We start from the raw sequence: 19,444 nt of genomic DNA, 5'->3' as shown, positions 1-19,444 counted from the left end.
TCTTGCTGCTTTCAAAAGTTTCTCCTTCTCTTCAGCATTTGACAATCTAATCAGTATATGTCTTGGAGTAGGTTTATTTGATTCATCCTATTTGGAGTTCATTGGGCATCTTTGATTTGCATATTTATGTCATTTAAAAAGTTTGAGAAGTTTTCCTCAATTATGTCTTGAAACACTCTTCCTATCCCTTTACACTTCTCTTCTGCTTCTTGGACACCAGTGATATTTATATTTGTTTGCTTCAGTGTTGTTCATCATTTCTCTGAGATCCATTTCAAATTTTTCAATTTTTTTCCCATTTGTTCTTTTGTGTGCTCGCATTCAATTATGCTGTCTTCAAGTTCACTTATCCATTCTTCTGCTTCTTCAAATCTGCTATTGTGTGTCTCTAGTGTATTTTTAATTTGAGCCACAGTGTCTTTTTTTTTTTTTATTAAATTCAGTTTTATTGAAATACATTCACACACCATACAATCATCCATGATATACAATCCACTGTCCACAGTATGATAACATAGTTATGCGTTCATCACCACAATCTATCTCTGAACATTTTCCTTACATCAGAAAGAACCAGAACAAGAATAAAAAATAAAAGTGAAAAAAAAAAAACCCAAATCATTCCCCCATCCCACTCTGTTTGTCCTTTAGTTTTTATCCCCATTCCTCCACTCATCCATACACTAGATAAAGGGGGTGTGATCCACAAGGTCTTCACAGTCACACTGTCACCCCTTGTAATCTACATTATTATATAATCGTTTTCTGGAGTTCAGACTGCTGGGTTGGAGTTTGGTAGTTTCAGGTATTTATTTCTAGCTATTCCAATACATTAAAGCCTAAGAGGTGTTATCTATATAGTGCCTAAGAATGTCCACCAGAGTGACCTCTCGACTCCATTTGGAATCTCTCAGCCACTGAAACTATTTCGTCTCATTTTGCATCCCCCTTTTGGTCAAGAAGATGCCTCATTTGTTTTTGTTTTTGTTTTTTTTTTTTTTTTTAATTCAGTTTTATTGAAATATATTCACAAACCATACAGTCATCCATGGTATACAATCAACTGTTCACAGTATGATCATATAGTTATGCGTTCATCACCACAATCTATTTCTGAACATTTTCCTTACATCAGAAAGAATCAGAATAAGAATAAAAAATAAAGTGAAAAGAGAATACCCAATCCATCCCCCCATCCCACCCTATTTGTCATTTAGTTTTTACTCCCATTTTTCTACTGATTTTTTTTCAATTTTTTAACTTTGTTTATCAAAAAGTTAAAAACAAACAGGCAAACAACAACCAAAAAAACCCCACAACATTTCAAATAAAGCAATGGATTAAGGAAAACAAATAACCTAAAATAACTACTTTGCTTCCAATATGTTCCTACCATACCCCAAGAAAATTAATAAACCATGTCCAAACAGAGGAGTAAGAAAAACAAATAATCTAAAATAACTACATTGCTTCCAACATGTTCCTACCATACCCCAAGAAAATTAACAACCCCTAAGAAAACAAAGGAATAAGAGAAAAAAAAAACCTAAAATAACTCTATTGCTTCCAACATGATCTCACTATATCCAAGAAAGTTTACAAACCATAATCATTCCTGAGCATTCCCATAACATTGAGATTACCCTCCATAGTTTATCTGTTCTTATTAGATTATCATTCCCCCTCCACTAATTGGTATCTCTAGGTCCCCTACATTCTACAGTATAAAACATTGTACATTTTTCACAGAATTCACATTAGTGGTAACATACAATATCTTTCTTTTTGTGCCTGGCTTATTTTGCTCAGCATTTTGTCTTTTTTTTTTTTTTTTTTTTTAAATCTTCATTTTATTGAGATATATTCATATCCCACGCAGTCATACAAAACAAATCGTACTTTCGATTGTTCACAGTACCATTACATAGTCGTACATTCATCACCCAAATCAATCCCTGACACCTTCATTAGCACACACACAAGAATAACAAGAATAATAATTAGAGTGAAAAAAAGCAATTGAAGTAAAAAAGAACACTGGGTACCTTTGTCTGTTTGTTTCCTTCCCCTATTTTTCTACTCATCCATCCATAAACTAGACCAAGTGGAGTGTGGTCCTTATGGCTTTCCCAATCCCCTTGTCACCCCTCATAAGCTACATTTTTATACAACTGTCTTCGAGATTCATGGGTTCTGGGTTGTAGTTTGATAGTTTCAGGTATCCACCACCAGCTACCCCAATTCTTTAGAACCTAAAAAGGGTTGTCTAAAGTGTGCGTAAGAGTGCCCACCAGAGTGACCCCTCGGCTCGCCTCGGAATCTCTCTGCCACTGAAGCCTACTTCATTTCCTTTCACATCCCCCTCCTGGTCAAGAAGATGTTCTCCGTCCCACGATGCCAGGTTTACATTCCTCCCCGGGAGTCATACTCCACGTTGCCAGGGAGATTCACTCCCCTGGGTGTCCGATCCCACGCAGGGGGGAGGGCAGCGATCCCACCCTTCAAGCTGGCTCAGCTAGAGAGACAGGGCCACATCCGAGCAACAAAGAGGCACTCGGGAGGAGTCTCCCCCGCACAACCACAGGGAGGCCTAGCCTCTCCCCCGCAGCAACCGTCTCCCCAAGGGTAAAATCTGTGGTAGAGGGCCCAACCCATCAAACCACCAGTCCCCCATGTCTGTGGTCATGTTAGCAACCATGGAGGTGGGGAAGGCGAACACCCCTGCATTCTCCACAGGCTCCTCAAGGGGGCACTACACCTTTTTTTTTTTTTCCTTGTTTTTTTTTTTTTCTTTTTTAACTTTCCCTTCTTTTTTAAATCAACTGTATGAAAAAAAAGTTAAAAAGAAAACAAACATACAATAAAAGAACATTTCGAAGAGACCATAACAAGGGAGTAAGAAAAAGACAACTAACCTAAGATAACTGCTTAACTTCCAACACGTTCCCACTACACCCCAAGAAAGTTACCCAATATAGCAACACCTCTGCGAACCTGCCCCCACCATATCCATCAGAAATTAACAGACCATAGTCATTCCTGGGCATCCCCAGAACGTTAAATAGCTTGTCTGTTCTTCCTGGATTATCGTTCCCCCTTCCTTAATTGCTCTCTATTGCTAGTTCCCCTAAATTCTACATTATAAGCCATTTGTTTTACATTTTTCAAAGTTCACATTAGTGGTAGCATATAATATTTCTCTTTTTGTGCCTGGCTTATTTCGCTTAGCATGATGTCCTCAAGGTTCATCCATGTTGTCATATGTTTCACGAGATAGTTCCTTCTTACTGCCGCGTAGTATTCCATCGTATGTATATACCACATTTTATTTATCCACTCATCTGTTGAAGGACATTTGGGTTGTTTCCATCTTTTGGCAATTGTGAATAATGCTGCTATGAACATTGGCGTGCAGATATCTGTTCGTGTCACTGCTTTCCGATCTTCCGGGTATATACCGAGAAGTGCAATCGCAGGATCGAATGGTAACTCTATATCTAGTTTTCTAAGGAACTGCCAGACTGACTTCCGGAGTGGCTGAACCATTATACAGTCCCACCAACAGTGAATAAGAGTTCCAATTTCTCCACATCCCCTCCAGCATTTGTAGTTTCCTGTTTGTTTAATGGCAGCCATTCTAACCGGTGTGAGATGGTATCTCATTGTGGTCTTAATTTGCATCTCTCTAATAGTTAGTGAAGCTGAACATTTTTTCATGTGTTTCTTGGCCATTTGTATTTCCTCTTCAGAGAACTGTCTTTTCATATCTTTTGCCCATTTCATAATTGGGCTGTCTGTACTGTTGTCATTGAGTTGTAGGATTTCTTTATATATGCAAGATATCAGTCTTTTGTCAGATACATGGTTTCCAAAAATTTTTTCCCATTGAGTTGGCTGCCTCTTTACCTTTTTGAGAAATTCCTTTGAGGTGCAGAAACTTCTAAGCTTGAGGAGTTCCCATTTATCTATTTTCTCTTTTGTTGCTTGTGCTTTTGGTGTAAAGTCTAGGAAGTGGCCGCCTAATACAAGGTCTTGAAGATGTTTTCCTACATTATCTTCTAGGAGTTTTATGGTATTTTCTTTTATATTGAGATCTTTGGTCCATTTTGAGTTAATTTTTGTGTAGGGGGTGAGGTAGGGGTCCTCTTTCATTCTTTTGGATATGGATATCCAACTCTCCCAGCCCCATTTGTTGAAAAGACCATTATGACTCAGTTCAGTGACTTTGGGGGCCTTATCAAAGATCAGTCGGCCATAGATCTGAGGGTCTATCTCCGAATTCTCAATTCGATTCCATTGATCTATATGTCTATCTTTGTGCCAGTACCATGCTGTTTTGGCAACTGTGGCTTTATAATAAGCTTCAAAGTCAGGGAGTGTAAGTCCTCCCACTTCGTTTTTCTTTTTTAGAGTGTCTTTAGCAATTCGAGGCATCTTCCCTTTCCAAATAAATTTGATAACTAGCTTTTCCAAGTCTGCAAAGTAGGTTGTTGGAATTTTGATTGGGATTCCATTGAATCTGTAGATGAGTTTGGGTAGAATTGACATCTTAATGACATTTAGTCTTCCTATCCATGAACATGGAATATTTTTCCATCTTTTAAGGTCCCCTTCTATTTCTTTTAGTAGAGTTATGTAGTTTTCTTTGTATAGGTCTTTTACATCTTTGGTTAAGTTTATTCCTAGGTACTTGATTTTTTTAGTTGCTATTGAAAATGGTATCTTTTTCTTGAGTGTCTCTTCAGTTTGTTCATTTCTAGCATATAGAAACATTACTGACTTATGTGCATTAACCTTGTATCCCGCTACTTTGCTAAATTTGTTTATTAGCTCTAGTAGCTGTATCGTCGATTTCTCAGGGTTATCTAGATATAAGATCATATCATCTGCAAACAATGACAGTTTTACTTCTTCTTTTCCAATTTGGATGCCTTTTATTTCTTTGTCTTGCCGGATTGCCCTGGCTAGCACTTCCAGCACAATGTTGAATAACAGTGGTGATAGCGGGCATCCTTGTCTTGTTCCTGATCTTAGAGGGAAGGCTTTCAGTCTCTCACCATTGAGTACTATTCTGGCTGTGGGTTTTTCATATATGCTCTTTATCATGTTGAGGAAGTTTCCTTCAATTCCTACCTTTTGAAGTGTTTTTATCAAAAACGGATGTTGGATTTTGTCAAATGCTTTTTCAGCATCTATTGAGATGATCAATTGATTTTTCCCTTTTGACTTGTTAATGTGTTGTAATACATTGATTGATTTTCTTATGTTGAACCATCCTTGCATGCCTGGAATAAACCCCACTTGGTCATGGTGTATGATTTTTTTAATGTGTCTTTGGATTCGATTTGCAAGTATTTTGTTGAGGATTTTTGCATCTATATTCATTAGGGAGATTGGCCGGTAGTTTTCCTTTTTTGTAGCATCTTTGCCTGGTTTTGGTATTAGATTGATGTTAGCTTCATAAAATGAGTTAGGTAGTGTTCCATTTTCTTCAATGTTTTGAAAGAGTTTGAGTAAGATTGGTGTCAGTTCTTTCTGGAAAGTTTGGTAGAATTCCCCTGTGAAGCCATCTGGCCCTGGGCATTTATTTATGGGAAGATTTTTGATGACTGATTGGATCTCTTTGCTTGTGATGGGTTGGTTGAGGTCTTCTATTTCTTCTCTGGTCAGTCTAGGTTGTTCATATGTTTCCAGGAAATTGTCCATTTCCTCTACATTATCCAGTTTGTTGCCATACAGTTGTTCATAGTATCCTCTTATAATTTTTTTAATTTCTTCAGGATCTGCAGTTATGTCACCTTTTTCATTCATTATTTTGTTTATATGTGTCTTCTCTCTTTTTGATTTTGTCAGTCTAGCTAGGGGCTTGTCAATCTTGTTGATCTTCTCAAAGAACCAACTTTTGGTGATATTTATCCTCTCTATTGTTTTTTTGTTCTCTATGTCATTTATTTCTGCTTTAATCCTTGTTATTTCTTTTCTTCTACTTGGTTTAGGATTGGTTTGCTGTTCATTTTCTAGCTTCTTCAGTTGATCCATTAGTTCTTTCATTTTGGCTCTTTCTTCCTTTTTAATATATGCATTTAGTGCTATAAATTTCCCCCTTAGCACTGCTTTTGCTGCATCCCATAGGTTTTGGTATGTTGCGTTCTCATTTTCATTCGTCTCTATATATTTAGCAATTTCTCTTGCTATTTCTTCTTTAACCCACTGATTGTTTAGGAGTGTGTTGTTTAACCTCCAGGTATTTGTGAATTTTCTAAGTCTCTGATGGTTATTGACTTCTAATTGTATTCCATTGTGGTCAGAGAATGTGCTTTGAATAATTTCAATCTTTTTAAATTTATTGAGGCTTGTTTTATGTCCCAGCATATGATCTATTCTGGAGAAAGTTCCATGAGCACTAGAAAAGTATGTGTATCCTGGTGATTTCGGATGGAATGTCCTGTATATGTCTGTTAAATCTAATTCATTTATCAGATTGTTTAGGTTTTCAATTTCCTTATTGGTCTTCTGTCTGGTTGATCTATCTATAGGAGAGAGTGATGTGTTGAAGTCTCCCACAATTATTGTGGAAACATCAATTGCTTCCTTTAGTTTTGCCAGTGTTTCTCTCATGTATTTTGTGGCACCTTGGTTGGGTGCATAGACATTTACGATTGTTATTTCTTCTTGCTGAATTGCCCCTTTTATTAGTACGTAGTGGCCTTCTTTGTCTCTCAAAACATCCCTGCATTTGAAGTCTATTTTATCTGAGATTAATATTGCTACACCTGCTTTCTTTTGGCTGTAGCTTGCATGAAATATTTTTTTCCACCCTTTCACTTTCAGTTTCTTTGTGTCCCTGTGTCTAAGATGAGTCTCTTGTATGCAACATATTGATGGTTCATTTTTTTTGATCCATTCTGTGAATCTATATCTTTTAATTGGGGAGTTTAATCCATTTACATTCAACGTTATAACCGTGAAGGCATTTCTTGAATCAGCCATCTTATCCTTTGGTTTATGTTTGTCATATTTTTCCCCTCTGTCTATTAATATCCTTTATTGTACCCATACCGAATCTCTTTAGTACTGAACCTTTCTCCAAGTCTCTCTGTCCTTTCTTTGTTTCTCTGTCTGTAGGGCTCCCTTTAGTATCTCCAGTAGGGCAGGTCTCTTGTTAGCAAATTCTCTCAGCATTTGTTTTTCTGTGAAAAATTTAAGCTCTCCCTCAAACTTGAAGGAGAGCTTTGCTGGATAAAGTATTCTTGGCTGGAAATTTTTCTCACTCAGAATTTTAAATATATCGTGCCACTGCCTTCTTGCCTCCATGGTGGCTGCTGAGTAGTCACTACTTAGTCTTATGCTGTTTCCTTTGTATGTGTTGAATTGCTTTTCTCTTGCTGCTTTCAGAACTTGCTCCTTCTCTTCTGTGTTTGATAGTGTGATCAGTATATGTCTCGGAGTGGGTTTATTTGGATTTATTCTATTTGGAGTTCGCTGAGCATTTATGATTTGTGTATTTATGTTGTTTAGAAGATTTGGGACGTTTTCCCCAACAATTTCTTTGAATACTCTTCCTAGACCTTTACCCTTTTCTTCCCCTTCTGGGACACCAATGAGTCTTATATTTGGACGTTTCATATTATCTATCATATCCCTGAGGTCCATTTCGATTTTTTCAATTTTTTTTCCCCATTCTTTCTTTTATGCTTTCATTTTCCATTCTGTCCTCTTCGAGGTCACTGATTCGTTGTTCAACTTCCTCTAGTCTTGTACTATGAGTGTCCAGAATCTTTTTAATTTGGTCAATAGTTTCTTTAATTTCCATAAGATCATCCATTTTTTTATTTAGTCTTGCAATGTCTTCTTTATGCTCTTCTGGGGTCTTCTTGATTTCCTTTATCTCCCATACTATGGTCTCATTGTTCATCTTTAGTTCTTTGAGTAGCTGCTGTAGGTGCTGTGTCTCTTCTGGTCTTTTGATTTGGGTGCTTGGGCTTGGGTTATCCATATCGTCTGGTTTTTTCATATGCTTTATAATTTTCTGTTGTTTTTGGCCTCGTGGCATTTGCTGAACTTGATAGGGTTCTTTTAGGATTTGTAGACCAATTGAAGTCCTTATCTCTAATTTATCAGATCTACAGCTTCGTGGAGTACACTTTCTCTAACTAACCAGCAGGTGGCGTCCATGAGCCACCTGTTCTCCACAAGCCAGTTCTCCCCTGCTTAGGCTTTTTGGTGAGTGGGGGAGTGAGTCTTGTGGGTTCCAATTGGTGTACCAAGCTTGCGTGTGTAGTTGGTGTTGCCTGCCCTGTATATGGGGCGTGTTTCTGGGCAGTCAGGGAGGGGGGGTGGCTCTAACAATCAAATCTCCCTGGTGATCCTAGAGTTTTAAAGCTGCTGCAATAGTCTAATCCTTCAGTTCAGTCCTGCCACAGTTTGTCTCTGCCACTGACCCACAAGTCCTTGGTATTGGCGTATGGCTCCTGAGACTTGCAAGTGGGCCCCTCTTCCAGGCCGTGCACCCCGGGTCCTCTGTTGAGGGATGACTGTGCTATGTCACGGGTGAGTGCCGTCCCCCCAGGGCAGTTCTGGGCTGCTGGGCTGTGTAGGGAGGCTCCCAGTCTGCTGAAATGATGGCTGAATGGGGCTTTGTTAATTCACACTGCTCTACCTTCCCAACTCTGGGACAATCAGCTGAGGTTGCAGGGAAGGCTAATGTCCACGCCCAGTTTTGTGGTGTGTGCCTGTTATTTGAAGCACTTCCGTCACACTGGGTTGTCTGGGGCAGTTCTGGGCTATGGGGCTGGCGATGGGCAGGAGTGTTTCCTGTCCACCAGGTTGATGGCTGTGAGCGGACACCCCCCTTTTCTTGGGAAGTTGTGGTGTTTAGTGAATTTTCTCAGCCACTGGATTATTGCGTTTTGTCTCAGAGCTCTCCTAGTTCTGCTCTTGACTTGACCTGCCCGAATAGCAAGTCTTTGAAGCTTTCTGTATTGGGCTTCTTAGAGTAATTGTTTTAGAAAAAGAAAAAAGGATTAAAAAAAAAAAAAAAAAAAAAAACGGGCCCTCCTCAGAGATCTAATGGGTTATTGAAATGCTAAGAGACAAAGCAACCAGGGCCATTAAGGAAAGGTCCACAGGGCAGAGAGATCAGCTTTTCTTCAGGATTTGCATATGCGCCTCAGGGCCCTTCCCCTTTCTGTGTTCACCAGAACTCCAAAAATCCTCCGCTTTTATTTTGGAGTTTTTCGTGTTGTTTTTTCTCTATGCCTGTCTCCTCTCTGCTGGGCTGGCTGCTCTCAGATTCTCTGGTGTCTGGTCTCAGTCTATCTATGGTTGGAGTTTGAATCAGTAGAATGAGTTTCCGATAAGGGCTGCCACTGCAGTTCTCCCTTCTCCTTCCCGGAGCTGACAGCCCCTCCTCTCACGGGACTGAGCCTGGCAGGGTGGGGCGTGGGTCCCGTGGCCGCAAAAACTTACAGATTTCGCTGATCTCAGCAGTTCCACATTTTCATGATTGTTGTATGAAGTATGCCCAAAGTCAGATTGCTCTGTGGTGTCCAGTCCACACAGTTCCTGGCTTTCTACCTACTTTCCTGGAGGAGTAACTAAAACATACAGCTCACCAGTCTGCCATCTTGCCCCGCCCACAGTGTCTTTTATTTCCATAAGGTCTGCTATTTTTTAATTTACTCTTTCAAATTCTTCTTTATGCTCCTATAGTGTCTTCTTGATTTCCTTTATGTCTTTAGCCATCTCACTGAAATTCTTTTGGAGATTTGTTTGTAGTTCTTTAATTAATTTCTCCAAATTTTGTGTCCCTTGAAGCTTTTTAATTTGTTCATTTGGCTTGTCCATGTCTTCTAGATCCTTCAAGTGCTTTGTAATTTTCTGTTGGCTCCAGGGCATTTGCTTGTCTTGAAAGGAGTATTTTGGGAAGTGCATAATTATTTCAGCATTTATGTGTAATTTGTTTTGCTTGAGTGCAGTTTCCCAATCCTACCAGCAGGTAGTGCTCTTGAGGTACAGTTTGCTGGAGTGCTGTTTCCCTAATCTACCGGCAGGTGGCCTCTCAAGTAGGTCTTCCCCCAAACTTCTCCTGTGCAGTCAGTGGAGTCCAAACTGAGTGGGGAACCAGTGTACCCGTTGTCCCTGTGCACTGGGAAATGCCTGTCCTGGGGCTGTGTTGCAGACCCTGAGCAGGTTGGCTAGGAGTCTGATCAAGGGCACCCCACAGATGGCACTTAGGCCCTGCCTGCTGGTTCTCTGACTGCCTTGCACCCACGAGTCTCTGGGGTGTGGGAGGGGCTCCTGATTGCCAGTTTTGTGCCTCTCCTTCTCCCGCTTCTCTCTGTTGCACCCCCGTCCCCAGACTTCTATGAGGGGAGAGAGCAAACGCTGCCTGCCGGGTTCCCTCATGGGAGCTCCCTGCTGTCTGACTGTGGAAGATTACCCCCCAACCAGACTGGCAAGGTAGGTGCACGGAGTGGAGAGCTACTGCTCACTCCCTTGCCTGGCAATGGTTTTGCTCCTCCTGTCCAGGAGGCCATCCAATGAGAACACACTCACTGCATCCCTGCTGCCACCACCACTCCTCCGTTTTTGTCGGTGTCCCCTCCACGTACTGTGGGGACACTCTATGGCCAGTTGTACCCTGAAACTGCGGTCCCTGGTGTCCTCCAGCCCTTTTGTAGTTATTTTCACAGAGGAGAAGTCTGTTCTGCCTCACCTACTCCACCATCTTCCCAGAAGTTACATATTGTCTTAAAAGGCTTGAAAAGGCTGAAGTAGTGTAAATTTTATTATAATTATTTTTATTATTATGGGAATGTGGGAAAAGGATGCCTGTCATATTTGTAAATGGCATAAAACTTCGAAGACTAACATCAAAGGTAAAAGAAAAGGATTCAGACTATTTTAGCAGGCTAGAATGCTTCATCAGGAAAGGAAATCTGTAAATATCTTTAATTTTTATATCCATACAATTTACAGAAATTCAGATCCCCCTCCTCATTCCATATGTTAAAATGGAAATTTAGGCTTCTTTTAGTGTCATGTTTCTTAAAGCCCATACCCCACATCCTCCCTGTTGTATATTCATTCTTTTATTAAACAATATTTACTGATCATTTATTCTGTGCCAGACACTTAATTAGACATTAGGAATATAAAGACAGTTAAAACATACATATGTGGCAAAATCTTGGAAACGACTTAAATATTCATCAGTGGGGTACTAGTTAAGTAGATCATTACATTTGTGTAGCAGACTATTCAACTGATAAAAAGAATGAGAAATTTCAATCTACATTGATATGAACAATGTTTAAGTTCTCTCATTAAGGGAAAAAATGAAAATAAGCTACAGAGGAATGTGTATAGTACATGATTAATTTGTATAAGAGAAAAATATATATCGGTATGTACATACCATGTGCTAGACTAAGGAAAAATTCAGAGGTTACTGAAAACAGGCTGATGTGGGAAAGAAGAATTAGCTGGAGGACAGGGGCAGAGGAGGGAAATTTGTTTTTCACTGTACACTCTTTTGAGCCTTTTGAATTTTGAATCATATTCATTAATTGCCTATTCCAAAGTAATAAATTAATTTAAAAACATAGTTCCACCCTCAATAAACTTTGAATATGTAGGTGGGGCAGAAATATAAGAAATAAGTATGGTATGGAGTATATTGGGCAGTATGATAAAATATGTACATGAAAGGATGGGGGAAGTTCTGTTTTTCTGGGGCAGTCAGGGAACAGGGGTCAGGAAGAGCTTCGTAGAAGATTACTTGTAACACTAGTAACAGATAAAGAATTGACCAGCTTCTCCCTAAGAGTTTGAGGAGGAGCAGTAACAATATAGGTATAGATAGAAGCTGTAACTGTGTCCTGAAACCTGCTAAAATTACATTTACTGCTATAGAAACCAGTCCTAAACCTGGGTATATCTGCCTGCTCCATTTCACCCACTTTTTTTTTTCTTTTTCCCCTCCCTCTCTTCCTTCCTTCTTTCCTTCTTTGCTTGCTTGCTTCCTTCCTTCCAAGAATAAATTTGAATTTTAAAAACTTATGAAACCCACAACTTCTCTAATAAAGAAAAAAAATGAAAAAAAAAAAAAAACACACATGAATCACTAGCACCCGCATTAATTTTTTTATTGGGCAAATATGTTATAGGTGAATCCAAACTCTTTAATGTTGAAATATTTGATGTTACCTAGAGTTGTATGTTAGCCCATATTTATAATAATATACTCTGTGGCTGAGCTTCCTTACATGAACAATCCTCCTCTAGGTGGCAGAGTTGCTTCTCTTGAATGGAGCAGATCCATTATTAAGAAATGACGATGGAAAGTGTGCTTTGGATGAGGCCAAGGATCCACATATGAAGCGTCTCCTTGAGAAGTTCGTTCCTAAACATCATAAACGTCTTATATCGGGTAAGGTTAAACTACTGTGTTATATCTGTTGATCATGTTGGTAGAGAGTTACAGAAATTGAACTTAGAGTTATAGTTATGAAATGATTTTGCCTCATAAGTTTTGAGAAAATCCAACTAGTGGTGTCCTTGGACCATGCTGTTAATAAAGCACACTGACTTGTTTGCAGATGCACATAATGAAAGGAATCTAAAAGAACAAAGAATGGTAATACCAACTGTACTTTTCCTTTGGTTGTACATTGCAAACAATTAAGAAACATGAAGTTCTGTTTTTTTCCCCATAGTCCTTTGACTGAATAATATGATGTGATATAAATTATACTTGGTTGCATCATTTTCAATGACTATGGCTAGGATTCTTTATTACTATCCCCTAAGAATCTTTTCTAATGGCTAAACTTGGCCGTCCCATCCTTTACTCTATTAAATTGAAGTACAAAAGGATTTGATCAGCAGTTGTCAATAAAAAGATTATATAAAAATGATTAAAATACGTGGTATATTCTACTTTTCTTTATTTATTAGAGCAATTGTAGGTTTACAGAAAAATCATGCAAAAAGTACAGTGTTCCCGTATCACCCCCAGTGCCCCCCCAATAATTTTCCCTATTATAACATTTTCATTAGTGTACTACCTTTTTTACAGTTGATGAACCAATATTATTATAATTATGTTGTTAATTACAGTCCACAGTTTAAATTAAGGTTCTGTATGTTTTATAGTTCCATGGTTTTTTATTTTTTGGCTTTTATTCTGGTGACATATATACAACCTACAATTTTGTGTTATAACCACTTTCAAATATACAATTCAGTGGTGTTAATTACATTCACAATGCCATGCTACCATTACCACCATCCTTTTGAAAACTTTTTCATCACCCCAAACAGAAATTCTGCACCAATTAGGCATTAACTCCCCTTTTCTAATCCCCATCCCTATCCTGGTGACCTGTATTCTAATTCCTGACTGTGATTTTTTTTTTAACTTTTTATTTTGAAATACTTTCAAATTGTAAGACAGAGAAAAATAATACAAACCCCATATAGAGTTCAACTTACCTCTATCCTCCCAGATACCCAGAGTCACCAACTTTAACATTCTGTCAATCCATCTATCAATATATCTACCCATCTATCTATCTATCTTTTTCTTTCTATCTATTTATCAATCCATTTTCTGAACACTTGTGTAGGTTGTATACATCCTGCTCCTCAAATACTTAATACTGTCATGTACATTTTCTAAGAACAACGATATTCACTTATGTAACTACCTTACATGCAGTTATGAGGTTCAAGAAATTTTACATTGGTACAAAGCTTACAGTCTATATTCCAATTTTTTCATATGTTGCAATAATATCCTTTTAAGCTATTTCTTCTGCCTTATTAGATCTTTTCCACGTACATGAATTGTATTTAACTGTCATTGTCTCATTATTTCTTCTGCTTTTAATTGTGGGAACATATATACAACATAAACTTTCCCATCTCAACCTCTCCGAAGCATACCATTCAAAGGGATTAACCACATTCACAGTATTGTGATACCCTCCCCATCTTCCACTGCTAAAATTTTCCCATCTCCCCAGACAGAACCCCTACATCCATTATGCATGAACTCCCCATTTCCCTTGCCACACTCCTGACAACTTGTACTCTACTTTCTGTCCCTATGAGCTTGCGTATTCTCCAGTATTTTCTTTGTAGTTATCATGGGGCTTAAGTTTTAACTATTTCATCCACTACCTTCTTGCCTCCATGGTTTCCAATGAGAGATCTGCAATTAATCTTACTGAGTCTCCCTTGTATATAGCATGTTCCTTCTCTCTTGTGACTTTCAGAATTCTCTTTCTTTGGCATTCGACAGTCTGATTATAATATGCTATGTCATGGGTCTATTTGGGTTTATCCTGTTTGGAGTTCATTGAGTATCTTGGATGGGTGTCCAGGCATACCTCAGAGATAGTGCAGGTTTGGTTCCAGACCTCCACAATAAAGCGAATATTGCAATAAAGCAAGTCATGAGCTGCATTTACACTGTACTGTAGTTTTTTAAGTGTGTAATAGCATCATGTCTAAAAGAACAATGTGCATGCCTTAATCAAAATGTGGCACAGAGTCACAAAGTTAGCATGTGCTATTGGAAATATGGAGCTGATAGACTTGCTCAGCTATTGGAAATGTGGTGCTGTGGTGCTGAAATGTTTCAATGCAGGATTGCCACAAACCTTCAATTTGTAAAAAAAACAGTATCTGCAAAGCACAATAAAGCAGAGCACAATAAAATGAGGTATGCCTGTTTTCATGTCTTTCATTAAATTTGGGAAGTTTTCAGCCATTATTTCTTTGTATGTTCTCTCTGCCCCTTTCCCTCTTTCTCCTTCTGGGACTCTCTCAGTGTATATATTGGTACACTTGATTGTGTCCCACAGGTTCCTCAAGCTCTGTACACTTTTCTTCATTCTTTCTTCTTTCTGCTGCTCAGACTGGATGATTTCAGTAGTCTTATCTTCAAATTCACTGGTTCTTTCTTCCACTAGCTCCAATCTGCTGTTGAACCCCTTGAGAATTTTTAATTTCTGATACTGTAGTCTTTAGCTCTGTTTGGTTCCTACTCATAATTTCTCTCTATTGGTATTCTCTTTGTGTTCATCTGTCATTTTCCTGATTTCCTTTGGTTCCTTATCCATGTTTTCTTTTAGCTCTTTGATCACATTAGGGCCATGTTTTAAAGTTTTTGTCTAGTATGTCCTAGGTGTGGTCCTCTTTACTGATGGTTTCTAATGCTTTAAATCTTCTCCTTTGCCTGGGCCATTGCTTTCTCTTTTCTGAGTGTTTTGTAATCACTTGTTTAAACCTGGACATTTTGGTATTTTAATGTGTTATCATGGGACTGTAGACTCTGAGATATCTATTTAATAAACTTGTAAATCTAGCTGATGTTATGACAGCTTTCCTTGAATGCCAGAAGCCAACCAAAAAAAAAAAAAAAAAGGAAAGAAACATTTCCTGGTCTTTGCAGTGCTCTCCTTCAGAGCTTTTCATACAATGAGTTTAGAGAATAACTCCAGGCTGAAGTGTAGGGGCTTCCCTGATGCTTTTGGGCATTTATCTTGTCTTTGGCATATACTTATGAACCTAGGAATTCCCTTGTTTACACAGATACAAATGTCTCCTTTTTCCTACAAAACAGTTTCCTCATGGTTCAAGGTACCACACTGTATGTCCGACAGCAAACCATCCCTTGTACCAGGCAGCCGTGACTTGACTATTCTCCCATAGCATTCTGTAGGAGAGATCTTTGAACTGCCTGCTACATGCAGGGCAAGTTCTGGGGTGGCAAGCCTGGGATGAGTGTCCTAGTTTAGTCTTTTAGGCTGCCACCAGACAGATTGGGCCAGACATACATGCTCCCAGTATGTGCATGAGTTACTCTGCTCCCTCCTGAAGCAGACTATGGTTTTCACTGGGAGTGTGAGTCAGTTCCACATGGAACCAGTAAGGGGATGGGAGAAGGGCCCGTCAGGGCACCAGGAGATCCTACTGCTTTTAAGTTGCCTCTGTTTTGATTGGGCGCTTGTCCTGTTACTGCAATCCTTTAACTGTTTTACGGATCTTTGAGCCCATTTTTACTGGTTGTTCAAAACTTCTGTTGGGGGATGGAATCCTGAAGTTTCTCACTCCACCATCTTGATTGGGTTTCTGACTATGAATTTCCATATTCTAATTATTTCTTGTAAGTTAGATAATACAATATTTGTCCTTCTGTGTCTGGCTTATTTCACTTAATATGGTATCTTCAATGTTCATCCATTTTGTAGCATGTATCAGAACTACATCCTTTTTATAGCTCAATATTCCATAGTATGTATATAATACATTTGTATATCTTCTCATTTGTTGATGGCCACTTGTGTTGTTTTCACCTTTTAGCAATTGTGACTAATGCTGCTATGAATATTGATATTGGTATGCAGATATCTGTTCAAGTTCCTGCTTTCAGCTCTTTTGGGTATATGACTAGAATTGGGATTGCTGGGACATATGGTAATTCTGCACTTAACTTTCTGAGGAAGTGCCACATTATTTTCCACAGTGGCTGTACCATTTTACATTCCAACCAATAATGTATGAGAGTTCCTATCTCTTTACAAGCTCACTAACACTTGCTATTTTCTGTTTTTTTTAATTGCTGTTCTATTGGATGTAAAGTTATTATCTTGTAGCTTCAATTTGTATTTCTCTGTTGGCTAATGATGTTGAGCATCTTTCCATGTGCTTCTTGGCTATTTGAATATCTTTGGAGAAATGTCTATTTAAGTCCTTTGCCCATTTTTTAATTGAGTTGTTAATCCTTTTTTGTTGAGATGGTATATTTTTTTATACCTACCATAATGTATCTGTTAGGTTTTTTGTATGATCACAATATTTCTCTACTTAAAACCTTGCAATAACTCTCTGTTCTAGTTTGCTAATGCTGCTGGAATGCAAAACACCAGAAATGGATTGGCTTTTATAAAGCAGGTTTATTTGGTTACACAGTTACAGTCTTAAGGCCATAAAGAGTCCAAGGTTACACATCAACAATCAGGTACCTTCACTGGAGGATGGCCAATGGCATCCGGAAAACCTCTGTTAGCTGAGAAGGCACGTGGCTGGCGTCTGCTCCAAGTTCTGGTTTCAAAATGGCTTTCTCCCAGGACATTCCTCTCTAGGCCGCAGCTCCTCTTCAAAATGTCACTCTCGGTTGCTCTTGGGGCGTCCTCTCTTAGCTTCTCCGGAGCAAGAGTCTGGTTTCAACGGCCATCTTCAAACTCTCTCATCTGCAGCTACCCTCTAAGCTTCCGTGCATTCTTCAAAGTGTCCCCCTTGGCTGTGCAAGCTCACTCCTTCTGTCTGAGCTTATATAGTGCTCTAGTAAACTAATCAAGGCCCATGCTGAATAGGCAGGGCCACACCTCCATGGAAATCATCCAGAGTTATCACCTACAGTTGGGCAGGTCGCATCTCCATGGAAACACTCAAAGAATTACAATCTATTCGACACTAATACATCCACCCACACAAGGCTGCATCAAAAATAATAGTGTTTTGGGAGACACAATACATTTAAACTGGCACACTCTCCATTGTTTTCTAGGAGAAAAGCCAGTATCCTCACAATGGCCTACAAGTTCTTTATTAGCTGGTCACCCTACCAGTTAACCTCTTTGACCAGTACTGTCTACCTCCATTACTTAATTTCAGTCATAGTCTTCTCCCTGCTGTTCCTCACCTCCTTGAAGTCTTAGTTCTAATGTCACCTTCTCAACAATGTCTATCCTGACCACCCTATTTAATACTGCAGCTTGCCCTCTTCCCACCCTCACCATCGTACTTATCTATTGCTGTGTAAAAATTACACCAGAAGTTGGCATCTTAAACCAACAAATGTTAATTACCTCCCACAGTTTCTGAGGGTCAAGAATCTGGGAGCAGTTTATCTGAGTTGTTCTGGATCAGTTGCTCTCACAAAGTTACAGTCAAGATATTGGTGAGAGCTGCAATCATGTCAAGGCTAGACTAGGGAAGGAAAATCCACGTTCAAGCTCATTCACAAAATTGTTGACAGGCCTCAGTTTCTTACTGGTTGTCAGCTGGAGGCTTCAGTTAATCACCACATAGGACTCTCTGTAGGGCTGTTGACAGTATGGCAGCTGGCTTCCTTCACTGCAAGTGATCTGAGAGAGAATATGCCCAAGAGAAAATGCTTGGATGTATTCACCCAATCTCAGAAGTGATATACCATTTGTTAGAAGTGAGTCACTACATCTGGCTACACTCAAGGGGAGCAAAATTAAGCTCCACCTCTTGAAAGGGGGAAGTATCACAGAATTTATGGACATATTTGTAAAAGCATCTTACTCACTCCAGTCCCTTTTACCTTGCTGTACTTATCCTTTTTCCTTAGAACTTATCACCTAACATATTAGATAATTTACTTATTATTTTTTATTTTCTGTCTCCCCCCATCAGAATGTAAGCTACTTGAAGGAAAGGATCTTTGTTTTGTTTATTGATGAATACTAAAGTGTCTGGTACATAGTAGGCATTCAGTAAATATTTGTTGAATAAATGAGTGTGTCAGTACTCTAAAACAAACAAAATACTTTCCATTCAAGAGGTGTGTGTGTTTCATTCACTTTTATTAAACTGTATTTTAATAAAATTTTCTCCAGGAGGTATTTTCCCCCAAAGCCTTTTTAAATATTATCTGTAACTAAGGAGGCTTCTGCTACTTGGATTTCCGTTTGTGCACTGAAAAGTTTAGTCTGAGACTTCTAGACCTAAGGTAAGTGGGCCTCCCTACAAGCCCTGGAATTATCTCCAATAAGAAGTAAACTTAAGCTGGCAGTCTAAGCCAATACTCTACTAAAGCTCTGAGTCTCTCTACAGACAAATAAAATAGCTATGCCATCTGTAGCAGTTAAGAGTTCTTTGGTGGCAAGCACTCGCCTTTGGCAGAAAAGAGAGTTTCTTGGCAGGACAGCTCAAAAATCGAAAGAAAAGCTGAAGATCCAAGCCTTTGGAAGGTCAGTAGTGAAAGCAGCTCCAGGAATCTAGGTAGCAGGAACCAACAGACCCTCTCTTTAGAGAGCTGCCGATCAGAATGAGTGCTGGGCAGGCAAAACAACAGATGTCTGCTATACCCTCCTCCATCGGTATTCATCTGTTCTCTGTGGTGCTACATTCATTTGTTCGTTCAGGGTCTTTTATGTGTTAAGCACTGTATAGTACTAGAGCCTAATGATACAATGACTAAGAAACAGAGATAGTTAACAATTCTATGACGAGTAAAGAAATGCTGAAAGCACTGAAAGAATACATAAAAGGGACACCTGACTTAGGTTCTTTCATGTCCAAGGGATAACAGCACAGATGTTATATATATATATATCAACATTAACCTAAGGGGTTCTGGTCTAGTAGGTTGTCTAGAGCTGCTTAATTTCATATCTGTTAG

At 39.0% G+C, this 19,444-nt stretch overlaps 1 protein-coding gene across 1 annotated transcript in view; it reads left to right on the top strand.

Moving 5' to 3' along the window:
• The window catches only part of ANKRD31 (ankyrin repeat domain 31), a 247,134-nt gene that overhangs the window by 100,810 nt on the left and 126,880 nt on the right, over positions 1-19,444 (top strand). The window contains 1 exon segment of the mRNA XM_037801810.1: positions 12,289-12,433. Coding sequence (XP_037657738.1) covers positions 12,289-12,433 — 145 coding nt within the window.

Source organism: Choloepus didactylus, chromosome 13 (genome assembly GCF_015220235.1).
Source record: "Choloepus didactylus isolate mChoDid1 chromosome 13, mChoDid1.pri, whole genome shotgun sequence".
Taxonomy (NCBI): domain Eukaryota; kingdom Metazoa; phylum Chordata; class Mammalia; order Pilosa; family Megalonychidae; genus Choloepus; species Choloepus didactylus.
Note: the sequence above shows the minus strand (reverse complement) of the source record. Positions and strands in the feature narration are given on the sequence as shown.